A 22,372-nucleotide genomic window follows, 5' to 3' on the forward strand; every position below is an offset into this window, starting at 1 on the left:
GTGTAGGAGGTACCCATCTGATGACCAGGCAACGCTTGCCTCCATAAATCATGTCACCTTTCAAACATTCTCAGAACAGCAGTCAGAAACGCACAAAGCAGCAGAAAGAGAAAAACACTGACAAAGCTGAAAGAAATCCTTGGAGAGGAAGAAATCAACCTATTTAACACCACTCCTCTCCTCCCCTCCCGCCATCCCTCTCCACCTCTACACACCCACCTAGCTCTCACATCTGCCATTGAGAGAGAGAGGGTTGTATAATGCCACAATCTGGGAGATTGAGATTATGCAAAGATGAGAGAGGGAGAGAGAGGAAAAAGGGGATTAAGAAAGTGTGTACTGTGCATAGTGGGGATTCATCCCAAATATTCCCAACTCATCTGCTGTCGGGTGAAGGGCAAAGCAGGACCCCACCCCCCCCCCCCCCCCCCCATCTTAACCCAGTACCATCAGATAAGGGACGTTTCGGTGCGTCTGTGTAGCTAAGCGACTCAAATGTCAGATTAACTCAACAAATACACCGCCTCCAGGTGTGTGTACAATACAGGGGACTCTGAATAACTTCCCGTCATTGACAAACAAAGCCAGAGGCTAGGGGAAATCCATGAGCCAAGGCAACTGACTGTTACAAATGCATATATTCCAAAACTTCTAAAAGAGTGCCTGACGTTGAACAAAATCACCAAAAACCCTTTTCAACTGGCACAGTGCCACAGTGTAGTCCTCCAATTACACACACACACACACACACACACACACACACACACACACACACACACACACACACACACGTATGCGCATGCACACGCACACACAGGCTTCACACACACACACACACACACACACAGCCTCAGTCTACTCCTAATCGGCAGGGTAGGTTAATCCTCTTGTTGACTCTGCACCTGCAGTAACACAGGCCTCCCTTTGCTAAGCTCAGCTACATCCCCAGCGAGTGAGTGTGTGTTGTCTCGTGTGTGTGCGTGTGCGCATGTGTGTGATCATGTATGTATGTGTGTGTGTGCGTGCGCCTCAATCTCACGCTGGGTCCCAGATCTGCTGACCCTGCAGGGGAGGCTGATTGTGTCCGTGGCCCAGAGGAGAGTCCCCTAGGTGAGGTGGGAGCAGCGCGTCTCCTGCCTCCCTAATTACAGGCCTAATGAGTCTTTAGCCTTAATCTGAGCCAGCAAAGGGCCTCCAGAGTGGGGCCGGCGGGCAAGGGTTCATAAATCACCGTATTACGTCAGCCCCCCCACCCCCCGGAGCCCAGATACAGGGGCCATGCTGGCAGGTCTGGATGTTCAGATGAGTGGGCAGGGGAGAGATAGAGAGGGAGAGAGAGAGAGAGAGAGAGAGAGAGAGAGAGAGAGAGAGCGACCACAAAGACACGGTTCAGGCTGACTGATGATGCCAGCCTAAAGCCTACGTTTAACGGTATCAAATGAGGGCCATGACATGTGGAGAACCATATTAAGCCGGTTAAGTGGAAAAACCACCATGAAGAAGAAACCCCATTCACCTTCCGAAGGCCAGAGTCGGGACTCACCTCCGTAGCTAAGCTTGGCGACGGGCGCCGGGAGCAAAAGAAAGACGTGCCAAGTGTGCACTCCTATCACACGGACGCACGATGTGCTCATCAGTGAAGTACTGTCAAAGGGGGGCAGCCAAGGCAACCTGAGACGATCCATGCTGCTTGTGCTTGGCTGTAGAATGGACTAAGCTTGGCCTTGACTGTGTGTATGTTTGAGAGAGAGAGAGAAAAGAGAGACAGAGAGAGAGAAAGACAGAGAGAGAGAGAGAGAGAGAAAAGAGAGATCCTTTAATGAAGAGATGTAAGGGCGATAGAGACTAATTGAACCACAGCTTAAACTGGACGTTCACACCGGGAACGACAAAAATCGCCTGGGGTGACCAGCATGGAAGGTTCATCTAGGAATTCATGGATCAATAACTGTTATGGACGTTCATTTTAAGTCTAACTACGAAGTAATAAAACAGTGATGTACTTATCCACGCAATTGTAACATCACACCTAGCTTGGCCATTGGCTATTTCGGCAGAGTTGTCTGGCTCTGCCGCCCGGAACAGAAAAGGGTTTCAGTTGGGTTTTGTTATCACGCTATCCAGTGTGGCGTTGCCAGGGGGCTGAGTCACGCTGTGTCGCCCCGAATCGCTGCTTCTCGTTGAAAATGACAGCTTTTAGGGCTGAGCCTCAGCCCTCGCCCTCATCCTCAAGACTATGCAAGTCCCCTGAGGCTAGCTGGGTCCCTGCACAAACCACACCCTGTTCAGCACCATCTCTGTCCCCTGCAGGTGTGCCATATTGACACAAAAGCCATGGAGCGTTAATGTGTTTGCTAAAGGTGTGTGTGTGGGTGGGGGGGGCGGGGGGGGTTTACCTAAGAGGAACTTTAACTGCATTTCTTTGAGTGCGTAGCCATAAAGCCAGTTCAAAGTTCTCCCTGTACAGAAGTGAAAACTGTCCCAGTGGTGGCTGAGATTTCGTGTGTGACATACAAAACATCGCGGGGGGGGACGACAACTAAACAGCACTGTCTGTCTCCGGACTCTGTTCCATGGCGTGAGTACGAGATCAGGTGCACAATGTGACCCGACGCAGGGAATGGGGCCATAAAGCCAACACCAACCACTCTCTAAGGATTCAAGTTAACAAGTACAAAAAAAAAAAAAAAATACATCGAAACCAAATGGCCAGTCAGAAAAACACAATAGCCACCGCCAGGCCATTACCTTTAACAAGACCCGACTGAGGAAAACAGAGTGCTTTGCAAGGATGCTCTGCCATCATTCACAGCCCTCACAGGTTTCTATTAGGAGTTGCTATTGAGCATCAGATGAATAAAGCCATACAAGGACCATATGAGACATGTGGGGCTCATTTCCTGGGCATTCAATTAAACCTACTCCTAGACCTCAACAAAGATGTTTTTCCATTGAAAGTGTGATTTAGTCCAGAACTAGGGCTGTGTAATCAGTGTCCCATGAGGTCTGAAGAGTCCGAGAATGAGAGAGGTGTGTCAGTGTTGGCCTACCCCTTACCTGTAGTGCACATGCGTGACTGTGGGGGGCCTGTAGCCAAAGATCCAAGTCTGGATGTCCATGGGCCTGGCTTTGGGGTAGGCTATGGTCACGTCCACCACCCACTGCAGGCCCTTAGGTTTACTACCTGCAGAGGAGAGATGGAGAGGGGAGGGGGGGGGAGAGAGAGAGATTGTGTTAGAATGGCAGGAGTGAGACATTATTCTGGCAATGAGGGGCAGAGAGGATGATATGGGGGGGGGGGGGGGCAGGAGAGGGACATTGGGGAAGGGGGAGAAAAAAAAGAGAGAGAACAGATGGAAGAGAGGGAGTGAGGGACAGATGACGATAGTAAGGGATGTGTGTGTGTGTCTGTCAGTGGGCTGTGTCCCCTCAGGACTAAGAGGGGGAGGACAAGTGGGGCTGGAGGGGGATAAAGCCATCAGGAGAGATGTGCCTGGTTCACACACACACGGCTATGACTACCTACCCCCCCCACCACCCCCCCCTTTATAAATGGCCTCACCCGCTGACACCTGCAGGCCACGGCAGTGGCACGGTCCAGGTGATTAACTAAGGATAAACCTCATGACCGTGCCTCTGATCTGTGACAAGAGGGAGTGATGGGGTCCAAATACAGATGTGGTCTTTGTGTGTGTGTGTGTGTGTGTGTGTGTTTATGTGCATATGCAAGATTGAGTGTAAGTGAGATTTTGATTGTGCTCAGCTTGCATGTGAGTTGATGCCAGGGTAGTTAGTTAATGTGTGTGTGTGTGTGTGTGTGTGTGTGTGTGGGTTTGTGTGTGTGTGGGCACGTGTGCGGGCGAGTTCTGTTTCAAATTTAAAGACACCAGATGGACGAGGGAAAAAAACAAAACAAAACAAAAAAAACACAAAGAGATTGGCAGCTTACGCAGGGTTTTTTAGACTGTGAATCACTTTATAGCACTTGGGACAACTCTGCTGCTTAAAAACCGTTGCTAAAATTAACACAGACAAAATTTTAAAAAAGGAGGACAGGGAGCTGGTGCTGGCCAACAGAACGCTCATCCACAGCCTGGCCAGCGCTGCTACTACTACTCCAACCGGCCAATAGCATGCCTGCCTGGGCAGTGGTGAACCTGGCCAACAGTACACCTATCCCTGAGAGGGTAATGGGATCCCGTCCTCGGGGCACAGGGTTCTGAAAGGCAGCCATCGTCCCCCAGCGCGACGCCAGCCCCAGAGCGGGCTCCGTGCCAAGCTGTCACGCCCCCCCCCCCCCACTATGGCGCGACAAGCAACACTGGAAATGACATCAGCGGCGCTCATTTAACACCACATCAGAGTAGCCGCGTTGCTCCATAAACCATCGTAAAAAAGTAAAAGTAAAACGCAGGAACAAAGGTCCTTTTACTTTCAATGAGACCACTCTCTCGACCAATCACAAGGCTCCCGTTACGGTGACCCGGAGGGTTGATAAGACACACCTACGATTGGTTAATGGAGAAGGACATCACGCCCATCCAAAATTGGCTGCGCACCACCAAAACACATCGCCAAACACATCATCAAATAAACCAGCAAATTAATCCCCTTTAGGAGATTTGCCTGAATGTCCTTTATCAGGCTCTGTTATCTGACGGGGGGGCCGTGCTCCAGAGGGCGGCTACGCAGGAAGTGGCCAGCGACACGCCTCGTCACGTCTCTCTGGGTTTGCGCCGGGTGTCTTTACCCCGGGTGACATTGCGTGTCCGGTACACGGAGGCACTCACCATTTACATCAAATCCTATTTTCCTCCGAGCGGGCCCATTGTCTCGGTGTGAGTCAGCAAGCTCTGGGCTACCACTGCACAGCATCAGGGATGGCCAGAGAGAGAGGAAGAGAGAGAGAGAGGGAGAGAGAGAGAGAGAGAGGGAGAGAGAGAGAGAGAGAGAGAGAGAGAGAGAGAGAGAGGAAGGGAGAGAGAGAGAGAGAGAGGAAGAGAGAGAGAGAGAGAGAGAGAGAGTGCCTTTGATCCGTCAGACGGGCGCACGCACGCGAGAGGAGGTGATGGCGAGGACACGCCACTGTGCTGGATGTGTTTTCACTCCTTCTCTGTGGTAATGCTATTAGCCAAGCTTAAAAGGAAGGACAATGCCTACTGTCTCCTCCTCCTCCTCCTCCATGCACCCAACTCCACAGCAAACCTCATAGAGGAGAAGAGAGGGAGTGGAAACACCCTTCAGTTAGAGGGGAAACTCAGCCTCTTCTCAGAAACCTTTACACAGTCAACTCGTTTAAAACGGAGCTAATCTCATTTACTCGGATGTGCTGCCTTTGATATTCAATTTTTGGAGGGAAAAACCACACGGCGCAAGCCTTCTTTATTAGGTGGAGCCAATTCTATCCACTTTCAAACATCACATTTTATGATATCAAATGATGAGATTCTTTCATTATTCATGAAGTGAAGACCTGGTGAGGTTTGCATTTAGTTTAATTTAGATACTTGACACCTAACTGTAACTGTACGTGCTGAGTCTGTTACTGCAGGACACCAAGCTGTGTTAGCAACCCATATCCCTTAGCCATGCATTCAATAGTGCTGCCCCAACACAAATGACTAGAGACAGGACTCATTTCAAATGGATTTTTAGTTAAAGCCATTGAAGTCAGATGTGCATATGTATGCTTGTGTGAGCATGAGGTTGACTCTGTGTGTGTGTTCAAGCATGTGGGTGTTTCTCTGTGTGTGTGTGTGTGTGTGTGTGTGTGTGTGTGTGTGTGTGTGTGTGTGTGTGTGTGTGTGTGTGTGTGTGTAGTCTTTGTTTCTCAAACTCAGCTGACCTGTATGAGAAAGCTTATTGATTAGGTTTCTGGTTGTCAGAAGTGGACAGGAGCAGCTCTGTAAAAAAGGACACAATTAAGCCAAGCTCTGATGGATGGGGGGGTGGGGGGGGGGGGTGAGGGGAGACAGTGGGAGGGCCAAAAAAAATAATTTTCCATGCCTCTTAATTGCAAAGACATCCTTCTACTCAGTCAGTGTATTTAGGGCTGGTCTCCAGACAGAATATTACTCTCTCATCGCCGCTGGGGTTTCAGGGACCTCGATGCAATTTCTGGCTCCTCTGTGTGTGCCCGTGTCTCCCCCCCCCCCCCCCCCCTCAGAGGGCACTACGGTAAAGAAAATGATGATATCATATCACGCTTCAAGTTGGAAGCATGTCCCATCCCCAGGCAGCTGGCCAATCCAAAACTCATTTGATCAAGAACTGCACTACAGTAGCTATTCTTAGAATCAGTGCAACCATGTTCACAGGAACTGCAAGGTTTATATATTTAAAAAAACAAATATATATATATATATATATATTTTTTTTTAAAAAGGCAGTGTTCTGCCAGACTTCCCCCGAAAGCTGACTGTACACCAACTGCCGATGTCTTGAAGAGACCGATAACATTCAAAGAATGCAAAACGGCAAGAACTGAGACAACTGCAACATACGGTTACAGTACATGATAGACAGTGTCAGGCGGTAGATTTCTGGGGGGGGGGGGGGGGCAGACCCCAGTGAGTACTGGTCTAGTGGTGGACCTCAGTAATAAGCACTGGTTCTGGTGCTAGAGGAGAACAGAACAGATGGGCCAGTACCCGTCTTGGCTGGTGGAGCTGCGGAGGTGGCAGGTCAAAGTCCTCTCACACCACCGCGTGTGCAGAGCGTGCGGATGACTTGTATGGTGTGGTGTTGTTGAGAGGTGGCTTTGTATGAACAGGGGGGAGGTGACAACTATAGAATAGAGTGTGTTTGTGTGCATACTTGTGTGTGTGTGTGTGTCTGTGTACACATATCATATACATCTATCTACTGCATTTCTCCCTGCCGTGTGTGTGTGTGTGTGTGTGTGTGTGTGTGTGTGTGTTTACCTGACTGACCAGGGGGCCCAGACTCTGATCCCAGACTGCCGTTCTCCTGCTGGGGCCCCAAGGTCTTCAGGAGGACCTGCGTGGCCCCCAGACGCGGCAACGTCACGTGGGTCAGGTCGGGGAGGGAGTTCTTCTTGGCAAACGCTTGGCTGGTTTCCCGCCGCTTGCGCAGGAAGCCGCCCTCCGGGAACAGCACTATCCACTTCCTGTCGCGGCTGTGGTAGTACCTGTCTAGGTGGTCCTTGAGATAGATCAGCTGCTTGTCCCGGTGGGCTTTACCCTGTGCGTGTGTGTGTGGGGGGGTGGGGTGTGGGGGGGCACAGAAACAAAGGGGTGACATGATGACACTGTCAGCTCAACAGCAGGATGCAGTGTGTGTGTGTGTGTGTGTGTGTGTGTGTGTGTGTGTGTATCAGTGTGGCGCTAAGCCAAAGCTACATTGAAATTAATGGGCACTGAGGTTCATATTAGCCATGGTAACATTAGGGGCATTAGCAGTGAGAGTATTGCAAGGACAGGGAGGGCTAGATTGATTTTCAGTTAGGCCAGGTTAAAAGGCACTTTAAATGCATCAACACAGAGAAGCTGGATTGATGTACGAGCACTGTGTGTGTGTGTGTGTGTGTGTGTGTGTGTGTGTGTACATACGCACGTACGTACGAACGAGAGACATCACGTTTGATATACTGCGTCCCTTACGTACCAATCTGTGTCTGGTATGTGTTTCGGTTGTTGTTTTTTCCTCAGGGGTCGCAGGGGTCAATGTTGAGGTCAATTCTGTGAGAGCGTACCGAGTCGGGATAGAAAACCGTCGGCCAGATGTTTTAGCGTGTGTGGGGGGGGCGGCCGAGGTATTTGCGGGGAGAGGATGCAAGAATGCCAGGAGAGGAAAAGGCCAGGGGAGATCTGAGCCGGCCCGGCGCAACTGAATCAGCTCTCCAGCAGAGCAGCGCTCCTGGTCTCTCGTCACACAGCACTCTGCTCTGTGTTCCAGCTGCACCCACGCACTGCAGGGTCAGCCCCGGCCACAGGCTGTGACTACCGTACAAACGCAACACTGCTCTACTGTCCTACAGCAACACCCCTGGTGGAGGAAACAGCAGCCCTCACTGATAATGTACAGCTGGAGCGCAGTGGGAAATGAGTCACTGCGCGTGTGTGTGTGTGTGTGTGCGTGTGCGTGTGTGTGTGTGATGAAACCACTCCTAACCAGTGGCAACAGTAGCCCTATCCATTCATAGTCGCAACCATGTCAGAAGAAGAAATTGCAGTCGTGTTTAAAAAGGGGCGAAGGCGTTTGGGGAACGGTGCTCTTACCTGTCTGATGAAGAAGTCCCCGTGGATGAGAGACACCAGGCCGAAGTTGGTGTATTTGAACACGTGGTCCATCAACCACATCATCTTCCGCACTACCTAAAGGAGAGAGCGCACCAGACTGTGGTCAGTTCTCACACACACACACACACACACACACACACACACACACACACACACACACATATACATATATGCACTTACACACTCCCCCCCTCCCCCCATTCTCTCTCTCTCCCGAGAAGCTTTGGCTTTTCGGCCTTTCTGGCACTTCTTCCAGCACTAAGAGGATAAATGGGGCTGAGGGTGCAGTTGTTGAGGCGGATCATGTCATCATGTTTGTACAGTGGCTGCACCGCAGCTCAGCAGCTCCTCGTCTCCTGCTACAGTGGCCCTAGCCAAGCGCCCCCACCCCCACCCCACATCGCCCCCACCCCCACCCCACATCGCCCCCACCCCCACCCCACCCCGCCATGTCATGCCAAGCCAAACCAACCGTTGATCCCTGGGATGGCAGCAGCAGGGGGGGGCTCGGTGCTTATTGACATCATGCTCGACCCACATGCTCTTACACAGAGGGGTGACGGACAGGCCAGCTCTCCCTCATGCCATATGACTACCCACGCACACGCACACGCACACGCACACGCACACACACACGCACACACACACACACACACACACACACACACACACACACACACACACACACACACACACACACACACACACACACACACACACACACACACACACACACACACCATGCTGGACAGCCATTTCTAGTGGCAGTCGGTTTTATTCTGTGTCAATACTATTTGACTGCTAGTCACGCTTCACTCACTCAGGAATCAACATGCCCCACCTTCATACCAACGGAAGGGTTCCATTATCAGACGCTGGTTTAAAGCCACAGCCTGGTTACAACACACTTAGAAAGGAGGGGGGGGTGCCTGTCTCTGGACAGTAGCAGCCAGTGACTCCTCAACAGTAGAGTCCCCCAGATCGTAATTGGATGAAGTAAACCTATTGATTGGCCTTTGAAACAGAGCCAGGCGCTGTGGCGATGTTCAGGCCTGATTCTGCTCACAGTTGGGACAGGGCCAGTCTCTGAGGGAGAGGGATAATACATCACAGCCAATCATTTTCAGGTTAAACGGATGGGAGATTGGGAATCAGATACCCGACCCGCTGGCAAGACCAGTACAGTATCAGTGATCAGAGGACGGGTGTCACAATCAATGCAAGCATGGTTCAGTGTGTTTGTGTGTTTGGTTGTGAAGCAATGGTCCAGAAACAACACGTCACCAGATGAATACTTAAAAGCTTGTTTCCCAAAATAAAGGGTGACAATTAATTTGAGTAACGTTGACACAAAAACCCCCCTCCACAACTCATCATTGGAAAGAATGTCAAGCATGTCTAACTGAGCCAATGATTAAGCCAACGTGGGCAGGGAGTTCTGCTGAACTTAAAAAAAAGGGATATTTCTGGGGGAATTCGGTGTTATAAATGAAAGAAAAAATAAGAAAATCCATATGCCCTATCCGCTGTCCTTTATTTTATCGATGGTTTACTTCACTGCCTGGGAAGAACCGTCATTTTGGGGAAATAACGTGGGACATGTTAAGATATCTTATCTAAAACAAACACATTGCAGATTGCGTGGTTGGTCTGTTTGTACAGCTAAAATGACTAATGTGTCATCCCAGAGTTACCCGAGATAAAACAGTAATCTAATAGTTAAGTCATATCCACAGTGTGTCGATAGGCTTGTACAGACATGTACAGAAGAGAGAGAATAACTGTTAGAGTGAATGCCGCAACCCACACAAACATCAGCCCACCTTGAGCAGAAAGTGAGTTTACCACATCCTGACCGTGACACAAACAATGCCCAGGCAACCACTCGCGCAGCGCAACAATGCAGGCAGGCAGACAGGCACCCAGTACCTTCCCCTGAGAGGTTCAAAAGGTCACGAGCCCAATGTCAATACGAGTCAAATCAATTGTGAATGGAATCTTCATTGAAACACATTCGATTCACATGCGTGGGGTCATGGTTCCGCATTCCATTTTGTCGAATGGACTTATTCGATATTGAAATGCAGTGTTTTCAATCCAAACTCTGTAGAGGTGGGAGACTGTGGCTGCTGGGAGACTCTTACCGTGCCCTTGTCCTGCAAGCACATCATGAGGGTGCACACGTCCCCTGTGGCTTGGTGGTTGACGATGACCATGGCCTCCTCTTCACAGAATGGCCTCACATCATCTCCCCACTCCATCACTGTCGAGGGGAATACAAGCGGAGTTCAGTACAGTGGACGGGACATGTCATTGCACAGTACTACGCTCATCAGAAAATCCCTTCAATCCCAACTCTGACCTAAATATTCACACACACACACACACACACACACACACACACACACACACACACACACACACACACACACACACACACACACACACACACACACACACACTTCAAGCGATACCTATCTATACACGACTGATATCATGTTGTACGCCTCTGATATTATTACCGTAGAGCTGAGTAAGTTGTGACTGAGGGACAAACGGTTGGATCGAGTTTTTTTTTTTTCTTTCTTTCTTTCTTTTTTTTTTACACTGACAAGGCCGAAAGACCATACGAGATTGGAAAGGAAAATACATCACTTCTCACGAAGGAAATGCAGTTTAATTTCATTTGCATTATGATGATCTCAAAATAACTTTTCCTTGTTCAACAAATCCACCAATTATCTCGACAAGGTTGATAACCGCTCTGCTGTGCCCTCTTAAACAGGAACGTTGATCGCGTAGGAAAGCAACTGAACACTAAAGACAATCCCTGAGAAATTGTAACATTCTTTAGCCAAGGAGGAGAGAATGCTTCACCTAAAAAGCATTAAACCAGAATTGTAAACACTGCCCAGTTGGTTTCAAAATGGGCATCAGCCAGTCTTAGCATTAAAGCTCATTAAAACAGATCTCTTGAGCTCCATTCTCTCCTGGCTGATTTACATTGGCACCCTCTATTCAAAAGAGAGCCAAACAGACTCCTTCATTAACCATGTGGCCTGTAGCTGCCCATTGACAGCAACAACAGGAGTGGCAACAAAGGAGGAAACAATCCTTGTGCTACATGGGGGGTGACAACAACAGCCCTCCCCCATAATAAATGTGGGGCTCTTTTGCAATTCAACTAACTTGAACAACTGTGCAGATGGGCTACTGGCTGGAGACTTCAGAGATGGTTTGGGTGTGGTTTACACTCAGGGTGGGAAACACAACAAGATTGTCAATGGGATACCCCATGGTTCTGGTGGGGGGGGCTGCATGCAGACTGACACCCTGTATGATGCAAATGGTAGCAGGCCCACGGGTTTCCTGTCCCGTGGAAGGCCGATTGAAGATTGCTGAAGTGTTTCATTTGCAAGGAATTACTTGCAAAACAAAAACAAACTCAAGTACCTGGTTTAGAATTGCAAAATGTGAGACACTTGTAAAAGAGATTTCATCCGACCTCTTCATGATGACAGAAAATGTTACGCCAATGTTAAGATAACTCTGTAGGCTGTTGCTAGGAGATGTGAGAGATCTGATGTATAGTTTTCGGCTGCTCTGAGGAAACATTTTTTTGATTGTTCCGTTCTCTAATCATAACTTGATGGATACCCTGAAAACTGAACACTCTTAATGCTCACGTTGGCACAGGCCTCCGACGACATGCTTCAGTTACTCAATCAAAACAGAACTCTCCTGAAAGAAATAGTACGAAATGTTTTCATCAAGTGTCAAATCGATTCGTTGTTGGCGCATGTCCAATGGCAACACAACATATCAAAATAACAGCGAAGGGCCATAGTTTACAGTAAAGAATAGAATCCAAGACCTTATCCTATGAGTGTTTTTGAGAACATAATGTAGGCCTACATCTGTCCATAGGAATCTTAGGCTATTGCAGACTGACGAAAAAAGACCCACGGAGGAGAGACGGGCGAGTCACGTCCTACACACACGGCATACGCAAACAAATAAACTCAGAAAACCGCAACAAATAACGACAAGCAAAAAAAATCAAAAAAAATAATGCAACTCGCACAGTCAAACAAAACCCAACATACTGGCTGCTCTGCACACTCAACCACAGAGGACTGTCAGCGTCGATCAAAACACACTCAAGACGACTCTCAAGGCAAGCATGCCTTTTCCCTTCAGATTCTCTAGGTTGGCCTGGCAAACAAAAAAAAAACGAATTACAATTATAGAACTCTAAAACAAAACACTCATAGAAAGGGGAATGGATTTGACGAGCAATGCTAAAACCGTGTGGGAGTCCTTGGACACCAATACATGGAGAAAATGGTTGCTTCCTACAACCCTGGTGGAGTTTTTTTTTATTGAAAATGTTGCACAAGACAAAGCCCTCTGTTCAACATAGCTGCTACTATAGAGGGATGTGTTGCTCCTCACTGATTGTCTCAATCAAGTGGGTTTTGTTGGAGGCATTTGCATGTTTTTGAGTGCCCATTACACAGCAAGGTCAGGCCTACTTCCTGAAGAAAAGCAGCGCTGCATCAGAAAAGAAGCCTCTTGAGACAAAGGCATGATTAGGTGCTATTGTTATTCTGTAGGGATTTGCGACTCTTGTGATTTCCAGTGGTGACACTATGAAATGACTTTGGGTTGTTCAAGTACCAGAAACAAGATGGCGCTGAAAACAGAACATAAAGCAAAACACCTCAGATGACAAAATGATCTAATATATATATAAGTCTGACTCCCGGCCTAGTGACTCCAACTTCAAGTAAAAGGAGAACTGTAGCTTCAGAGTTGGTATATTTTTCATGCTTGTTTGCATTTCAGTTGGTGCATTTTCATATTCAAATTATGTATTTCCATAAAACTGTTCCATTGTCTGAGACCATGCATGTGGAAATGCAAAAACTAAATATAATATTTAAATATTATAAACTAAATATTTATTTGATCAAATACTGTCAAACAAACTATAGAACAGCAAACACACTGTCTTTTTTTTTTTTTTTTCTAAAAAAGAGAGATAAAAGTCTAAATAAGTAACAAAAAATCAACATCATCTAGTCTGCCAGCTCAATCATGGCCTCCATCTTTCCCACCTCAGTGGAGCAATAGTAATTCCCATTTGAAAAGCAATTGAGAGCAAGCAATATGACAAAATAACAGGGATCTCCTTCACTCTTGGGGGTTCAAGTCCCCAAAGAGATGATATCATCTAGCACAGGCTGCATGCCTCCACCAGACCTCGCCCCTCCCATCGTGGAGGGAGATGATGTGATATGGGAGATATCATCTACAACAGGCCTCTGTCACACAGAATTCATTAGGGAAACTGTGTTTAAGAAATGACACAGTTAGCCCAGCAGTGGGACAGTGAGGCCTAAGGAGACATTCTAATCCAGTAATGGCAGTCGGCTAAACGGTGTCCGGCTGACCTTTAGTCCCTCCCTCCCGCCCTCCCTCGCTCTCCACTCTCCGGGAAAGGGGGGATTTGGCAAGACACTCAACTGGCTTCTCCGGTGCATTAACACCAACACATGCTCGTCCTCTCTTCTCCTAGAGAGACTAAAGAGAAGGCGTAATGGTGCCATTTCCGGTGACTAACTTCATCTGAGAGTATTTAGAGGTGAGTTATAAAACAAAAATGACAAAAATCACTGATCACTTTGACTTCAATACTAATGCTCTCATGCGTTAAAAACACATTGCTGCAATTGCCGGATCATTTTAAATCAGCAAATTATAAAGAATTAACATCAAGCCACCCCAGAATTTGTTAAAAGCAGAGAGTGAGTCCATGTTCAATGTTGCAGGAAAGTGCAGCCCACTGTTGGGATGAATAAAGAGAGACCAATTTAGGTCAGGGTCACCGGTCAGACTCACCATTGCACACTGATTAAATATTGCAAACTATCTCTGGTCAAGTAATGACAGCTCTAAATTTGCATAAACCTGCAAATATTTCTCATATTTTTCCAACCTAATTAGGCCTTGTTTGAATCTGAAATAATAGCCTACACTTAGTGGTTTTAAATTGCCGTTAAGTAGCAGTGGGAAAATGGATATAAGCCTACAGATTAAATGTGTAATATGCAGAAAGAATAAAACCAAGACCACAATGTCTCATTTTCACAATACTGAGCCAACACCCGACATATGTGACTGCAGATGGTAAACATTCCCAAACATGAGTCAGTCTCACAGCACAGGATATGATCCATTCTGTCCAGATCAAAATAAAAAACGTAATAAGCAAAAGCAATAAGTGCAGTGAGTACAGTATCACTGTTATGTGAAGCTAAAATCTGATAATACTTCCTAGACCAAAATGATGCTTGCTCTAAAGATTTATTAAAAAAAAAAAAAAGTCACCATATTTAATCTTTCCACTGGACCAGCCAGTCATTGGAAGAGCCATGGCAATCTAATCCTGCCTCACTGGCCGAGGGCACCTGTCTCGCCCCACCGCCGTGACATTCCAGGCAGACGACCTGCAGCTGTGCCGCTTAGAGCAGGCCAGGCCAGTACGGGGAGGGTGAGGGTGCGAGGCAAAGTCACATGACTGACTGCAGGAAACCACACTATGACATCACAATCACAAAATAGAACCCATGATGGGCGTAAGAAGTGTGGAGTGAAAAAAGTGCATTTCGTCTACGATGGACGAGGACTAGTGATAGTCCAATCGATGCATAAAATATACCCATACCCTTGATCCAATGTGGAAAACTGCAACACTGTACACGAGATGCATTGGCAGGATTCTAAAAATGTTCTTAAATTACCTCCTGTGTCCCGTTTTACCAAAACAATCCATCACTTATCTTCAACCGCATAGCTCAATGCTCTTGACAATAGGGAATCAGTGTGGGGCCACTCCTTCTGCTCAAGAGTACTGACAGGTGACAGTGCCTCGCGCTGTGACCTCTCTGACCTTTGACCCTGGGTTGAGGAGCGGAATCCAGTGTCCATGTACACGTCCTGCCACGCTGGACGGACACCCTGGAGCATGTAGTTCTGCAAACCACACGCCTAGTCTCTGCCATGTGGAGGGGGGCAACTACAAGCCTCAGGAGTGGCACAAACAGGGCTAGACCTACTTGTTTTTAGATGGACAAAGCTGCACATAGATCACCCAACAGTGCACCCAAGGGGAATACATGTTATCCATCCAATTGGGCTTCAGTCTTAAAGATGTATTAGGCCTCACCGTGTTCGACCAACTACCATGTCCTGCATGCAGGAAGGAATGAAGCCATGGTGTGATCTCTGGCTTAATGAGGCAGCCCTCTTGGGGGGCCTTACTCACACATGCATGGTGCATGCATCAATCCCTGCACAAGGTGTGGACCATTCACACCTGGAGAGTTAACATACAGATCTCTCCCCTCTCAACACTGACCAAACAAGTCCTCACATACCCCTTCTCTCTCTCATGTTAAACAGGGTTTTCTGAGAGCACAACATCAGCTTTGGAATTTGTAATTTGTTTCCTAGGAATGCCAAATCACTCATATGCTCTGCTCACTTAAGTTAATTTAAAAATTTCTGTAAATCTGTAATTCCATAAAATAAATCCAACCCTTTAGAGGTTTGTCATGAGAGATTGAAGGTTGTGTCTTTATTAGAAGGAAACTCACAACTTCTTTTTTTTTGTACCACAACATTTTGGTCAGTGACCTAACTGGTCTAAATAAAACCTCAAGACAATATCTGAGTTCATGGCGTAGCTTTCTTAACAATCTAATGAATAGCCTATATGAGTTGCACTACTGCTGTGGAAAGAAAGGAGCAGAAAAACTGATACGTAGATGGTAATACTACTTCTGGTCCTGTGCCCTGTGATATCTATTCAAATTATGTCAGACCCTCTTGTGGTTTGGAAAAAAAAAAAAAAAAAAAAAAAAAAAATGCATGTCCCCATCTTATCAACACAATGCATCACTGTGGCGCCACTCATAATTTCTAAATTATAGGCTAATCAGATTGCTAACCCACACTGTTCCCCATAAACACAGTATCTGAAAATGATCATAAACTAAGACAAACAGTTAGGTCTACTACGAGCTGCGTACGACTGCAATTATGTTGACACCCATTTCTCCGTTGCAATGAGTCATTCTGGCTTCAGATGGTGATACCTTGAGATCAGTAAGTATCTAATTGGGACAAGCACAATAATGCATAGATCAACCTGGCCATACAGCTTGACATTATTTCCAGTAAGTATGTCAAAGCATGATCTAACACAGCATGCCTGCTCTGAAAACACATAGGTCTAACCCATAACTTGGCACAGGTGTGACCTAAATGCCCCCAACTTGCTCATCAAGGACTGTAAACACACACAGACAGTATTGTAGCAAATGGCGGGGTAGAGAAGCTTGCCCTAAGCGGGTATCGAACTCGCAATCTTTCGCTTACAAACCGGCTGCCCTCGCTACAACACCAAGAGAGTTAACTCCCTTGGCGGAGTTGCTAACGGGCCTTACACAGGGTCGTTACAGTATGTTGCACAAACAAGACCAGGTGCTCTATAGGCAGACATCTTTGCATTATTTATCAGCGTGCCTTGTTGCTCCCCTTGTTCAGCACTTTGTTTTCTAAGCATTTTGCTTGTGGCTCCTTGTGCAACCAAACACCACTGAAAGGGCCACAACCTTTTTACAGACACCCAATCAGCCGGTTCAGAGAGGAGCCTGCACATTTTTGTGAATGAACTTGGAAAGAGTGCAGAGGCACAACAGGGCATCAATCGTTGTATACTACACACACACAGAGTAACGTAAAGAGACTCTAGTAGTGGAGCAGGTGAGAACACCGAACTTTCAAAGCTGTCGCCGATAGCAATGGTCCTCACAAATCAGGAAAGCACATTTGACACTTCGGGGATGTGCACATCACACATGCCAGACGAGCAGATTCACTCTGCATTACCAACTGATCAGAACGCCTCACTGATGTAAAGACTTGTGGTCTTGCATGCATGGCACACAGTCAGAGCAGCCTGATGTCCCAACAGGGAACAGCCGAAAAGGTGACGATGGGAGGAAGCACTTAATTGATCAGGGTCGTTGATTACAACCATCCTATCACCATCATTGAAACCATGTAGGCTACTGATAAGTGCTTGTGTCCACACCAAGCCTTGCATTTACAGACCATCTTTTAAATCACAACTCTGATGATCCATAGAAAAATAAACATTCTGACTCTAATGGTAATGTCAACTTAGGTGTGCAGGCATGTGTTGAAATGCATCTCACCTGTATAACCTGCAGCCCAGCCCCACGATGACACCATTGCCAACATCCATTTGAACATCATTCCTTCAATGTACCAGAATGTGTGACTATCCATTATTCTCAGAGGTTGAAGAAGAATTAAGTAGAGGCAATAGGAGGGGATGGCTGCAAGGTTGTTGAAGAACATGAAAACGAAACGAATGAACGACTTCAGGAGAACCCAGCCCAGTTTGCGGGCGTCTTCTAGAAGCTGTGCCATACTGATGCACACTGCCTGTGGAGAGACAGAGATAAATTAGTTTAAACTAAACTTAAGTTGGTGGGACTGGTGCATTTTTAAATATAAGAATCATGATACTGTATTGCACATTAAGTAAAACAAAAACAAGACAATCATCACGGATGCACAGAAATGATGGGGATAGGTTTTGTACTCTTCTCTTGACGAGATCAAAGCCACTTCCGTATCCTCTGAAGCGGTTGGGTCTGACTAATCCCTGGAATGCAGACGTTCAGTTCAGCAGCCGTGTGTTAACAACGTTATATGGAACTGGAACGTTGCCATCCTGATTTAATAAGCTAGCTAGCTGTCAAGTCAGGAACGAGGCTACGGGTTTCTGGGATGTACCGTAAATGTAATAAATGACAACCTAGCAAATAAACCCGGTTAGCAAATAGAGGCCGACGACCGCGGGGGTCGGTTTGTATCACGTCCCGTCCATATTTTGCATCTTAAACGTGAGTGGTCACTAACTCAACAAAAAAATAAATAATCATCTACACTGTCGCTAACATTATGATACATAAGACTGAGTCAAGTGCTGAATGATCAGATGAGACCAACGATGACGGACAGGGTGTAGCTAGCGATTACCCGACCCCGGCAAAGTAACAGTAACGTCAGCCGTTTAGATGGCTAGCAAGCTGATCTGCGGTACCTGGCTAGCGAGTACACATCGCCCGAGATAATAATGTATAGCAAGCTGTAGCTAGCTAAGTAAGTTAACTAGCTCGATATCGACGTAACGGTTTACGGCTACCTCAAAGCATCAGTCTAAAATGAAATGCACGTTAAAAAACATTCAAACGAAAGTTTCCCTTTCCTAGATTTTTTTTTTCTTTCTAGTGTGAGCTATATCTAGGCAGGGATTTTATTAAAGTTGCGTGTACGTACAGTTAATGTAATGCGACGTTCTATTTGTGAACATGGAACGTTGTTCGTTCCAGAGATTAGTCAGACCCATATTGAAGGGGAAATAATGGCTCGCCACAACTAGCCCCACTAAGCGATTGATGTTCGCTAGCTATCTTGCTATGAAAATTATTTCAGGTCAGATTCCCTTGCCCAAGTCCTGAAGACAGTGCAAAGGTTCACTGGCGGCAACTCACCCAATCTCACTGTGTCCCCGTCCTAATTCTGGACGATAGCTAACCAGCCTCAGCAACAGAGATAGTATGTGGCTTTAAGATGGATGAATATCAAGTCACATGAATTTAGCTAGTTAACATGTTATGTTAGATAGATTTAACATTGAGTCTAATGTTTCATCTTGTCTATGTCATTCGTAACCATTCATACAATGTTGGCCGTCCACACAGTCCCGTCATCCGGCTAGCTACTCCGCGTTAGCTATGCCTATAGCGTCGATGGGTGCTTCTCAATCAATGGCACTCAAATAATTCCATCGTCAATGCCACATCAGTTAGCTAGCTAAGAGGTAGCTAGCTAGATCCCGTGCGTCTTTAATCCAAATGCAAGAATTCCATGATGGAAGAGCCATATAACATTCCTTTATTATTTCGGTGACGAAGGCGATAGCGGTTCAGTGAGTGATGTTGAACATATTTCCGCTAGGTTGCATGACCCGTTCACTTATACTTATGCAGCCACCAAAGGAGAATCTCTTTATTACGACAATGCTGACAGAGAGGTGGGTCTGCGCACGCTCGCCTCTGACCGTCAAATGCTTTGGGACTGCATGTTTTAGGAATCACATAATAAGCAATACCATCAGTGTAGTGTAGTAGACCATTGGGAAATAATTGAGTGGAAGTAAATCATGCTATTAAATGAGTGGATTACGACAAACACTTCAATTGAGCTTTACAGCATAGCAAACGAGTTTTCAGTTATAGTATGATAGGTTATCAGCTATTATATCGAGCAAATCAAAAGTGACTGCCACAGCCCATATCATGTGTCCTTGTAAGATTACAGCGTTTCACGAAAAGTATTATTATCGGGATTCATGTAGATTTACAATCGAATACTTTTTCCACGGTCCTCGACTGCCTCCTGCTGATCTGACCTGGAGGATTTGGTGCTCTCTCAGAGCAGACACAGAATCACAGTACATTGATTGCCATGGTCTGTCAGTCAGCGGTTTGAGCATTCCATTGATCAGTTCTTGATGATAAAGTTGGAGACCCCAAATTCGCACAATTTGCTACACCAGCCACACACACAGCTCCGGCTAATTACAGTACAAGACGGGTGCATTTCTTGAAACACATTTGCACTTGACGAGAGCAAGTTGCACGCATATACTTTCCTAGTTGCAAGTCCTGCGCGCTCGTTTGGGTGCTGGTCTGATGCTGCTTTTCGTAGCCTTATACACGTCGCGAACGTGCTCAGCAGCAGGCTACTTTTGCAGCATTGTAGACCACCCTAGACCTCGAGTAGCTATAATTTCTTCGGTAAATCTAATGTCATTTGTATACAGATTTTGATGTCTAAGAGGAAAGCGTGTGGTGCTAATTCATAGCCCAAGGAAGAGGGCAAGGACACCGGGAGAGACGGAAAGAAAGTCAGGACCACGACGTTTCCGATGATGTGTACTCTGATGGGGAAACAGACAGACTCAGTGACACGATGTGAGACATTTTCAGCTTTTGTGCTGTAGCGATACTGTATCAAATTATCAAATGCTTTTTGTGCTTTGGAGTGGTTACTGCAAGTCATTTTCATTCACAATGTAGTAATATAAGGGCAGGCACGTGCACAGATAGGGCCCAAGGGGGGCAGGCAAGTGCACAGATAGGGCCCCTGCCCTTTTGCCCTCAGAGTCAAAAAGCGCCCTTTTTTTGTCTGGTGTTAATTGTATTTTATTTTTTTCTTTATTTGTTATTGAAATTCTAGCAAATATAAAGCGGGAAATGTATAGTAGTATCCACGAAAAAATACACCGTATCAATTTAAAAAGTGCCTTCCAAATGGTTTTGTCTCAATCAATCAATCAATCAACGTCGCATCCTTCCCACATTCCGAATACAACTTGTCATGAAAAGTACCGCATCCCCAGTTCGGTTACGGTAAATGATATCACTCAGATAGGCATTGTTTTAATTAGAAAGAACGATTAAACAACACTTCCTTACTTTTTATGTTATATATCCATTAAAAAAATATGAAGTAGGACTTGCCACCTTCACGCTGTCATTTCGTCATTACTAGCCTCTGTACTGGCGAGCAAACAAGCAAGTCTAATTCTCATTAAAACGACGTTATCTCCATCTTGCAGGACAACTTCCAAATATGCAATTCATTTCTGAAGCAGGTAGTTTACGTTTTGCATAGTTTTGGTAGTTTAGTGATTAGTCACCCTCTTTTCTATTATTTAGGCCTATCATAGTTTTTTCTTTGTAATGTTTAGTTATTTTAATGTTTTCTTAATATAGGCCTATTTATTAGTTTTTATTTATTAATTATTCATTTAAATAATTTATTGCATGTGTTTTATGTTTTGTTATTCCTGTTTCTGGAATAAAGATTGAAGACTATGTGATGTCTGTGTAAATTTCTGTTGTAGACAGGGTGATACAATCTGTAGAGCATGAACCATGCCACACTTAGGAAGTGTACATACTGAAAAGGTATGATCTGTTTGAATGCCATTCAATTGCATCCTTCCTAACTTTCTTTCTTAAAGAAACCGCTGATCTAATGTGACTGAATTGGTCTAAACAACTGAACACATGACTGACTTGCATTACTACATCAAATCTGTGGTTTCTTCATGGAATAATGTGTTTCAGTATTTCAACAGGTCCCATGTTATGAACATAGTGTGTGATTATGGATGGTGGCGGTGTGGCAGCATCGGGGTGAGTGCCATTTTTTTTAGCTTGAGCCCCAGCCCCCCAAAATGTCTATGCACAGCCCTGTATAAGGGGATGTAGATTAGAGTACATAGTTGCAATTTTTGTTTTTAAAATCCCTACCACCCTTCACCTTCGCAGGCTGTGTTAAGTTGACAACGATTGGTCAGAAACAACAGATGACAGTATCCTCTATGATGACATATTTTATAAAGAAGAAACAGTGTATGTGCCAAGTAACGTTTTTATTTATGTTTTGGTCAACACCCACCAAAATCGACTGCACCTCTTGGGTTATACAATCCCAGCATACATTGTTTAAAAGTTAAGGGGATACAGAATTAAGTAGGTGACTGTGGGGCATATATTTGGTTTAATTGTTCTATGTATTCGTTTTATGACTGAAGCACATCAGAACCGGAATGCCACACAGAGTATCTAGGTTGTTCATACTCAATAAACTTGAGGAAATGTAAGCATTGCTTTTGTTCGTATAACATGTCTGCAAGCTTCATCCTAGTGTTTCAGTTAATGTGAGTAACATAATGAGTCTAAGGGGGAGGGTCATGGGATTCTGTGCCTTTTTGATTTATGGTAAAAGTTATAACATAAATAATTTCTGAAATTATACCCCTTTTAGTTTTGAAATGGCAGATGAAAATGAAGCACCTGTCAATGGCTGTCTCTTATCTGAAGCCCAGTTCAGCTTTTCAACTGTATCAGCTAAAGGCAAATCCTCACCACTCA

At 45.9% G+C, this 22,372-nt stretch overlaps 1 protein-coding gene across 1 annotated transcript in view; it reads right to left on the bottom strand.

The window, feature by feature from the left end:
• The window catches only part of lpgat1 (lysophosphatidylglycerol acyltransferase 1), a 28,152-nt gene extending 8,802 nt beyond the window's left edge, over nt 1–19,350 (bottom strand). The window contains exons 1-6 of the mRNA XM_083688846.1: nt 18,917–19,350; nt 17,549–17,801; nt 10,406–10,524; nt 8,241–8,336; nt 6,924–7,203; nt 3,058–3,184 (exon numbers count right to left, since the gene is read on the bottom strand). Coding sequence (XP_083544972.1) covers nt 3,058–3,184; nt 6,924–7,203; nt 8,241–8,336; nt 10,406–10,524; nt 17,549–17,786 — 860 coding nt within the window. The 5' untranslated portion in view covers nt 17,787–17,801; nt 18,917–19,350. The remainder of the gene's footprint in view (nt 1–3,057; nt 3,185–6,923; nt 7,204–8,240; nt 8,337–10,405; nt 10,525–17,548; nt 17,802–18,916) is intronic.
• Between the last annotated feature and the right edge of the window lie 3,022 nt (nt 19,351–22,372).

This window comes from Argentina silus (assembly GCF_951799395.1).
Source record: "Argentina silus genome assembly, chromosome: 17".
Lineage (NCBI taxonomy): Eukaryota > Metazoa > Chordata > Actinopteri > Argentiniformes > Argentinidae > Argentina > Argentina silus.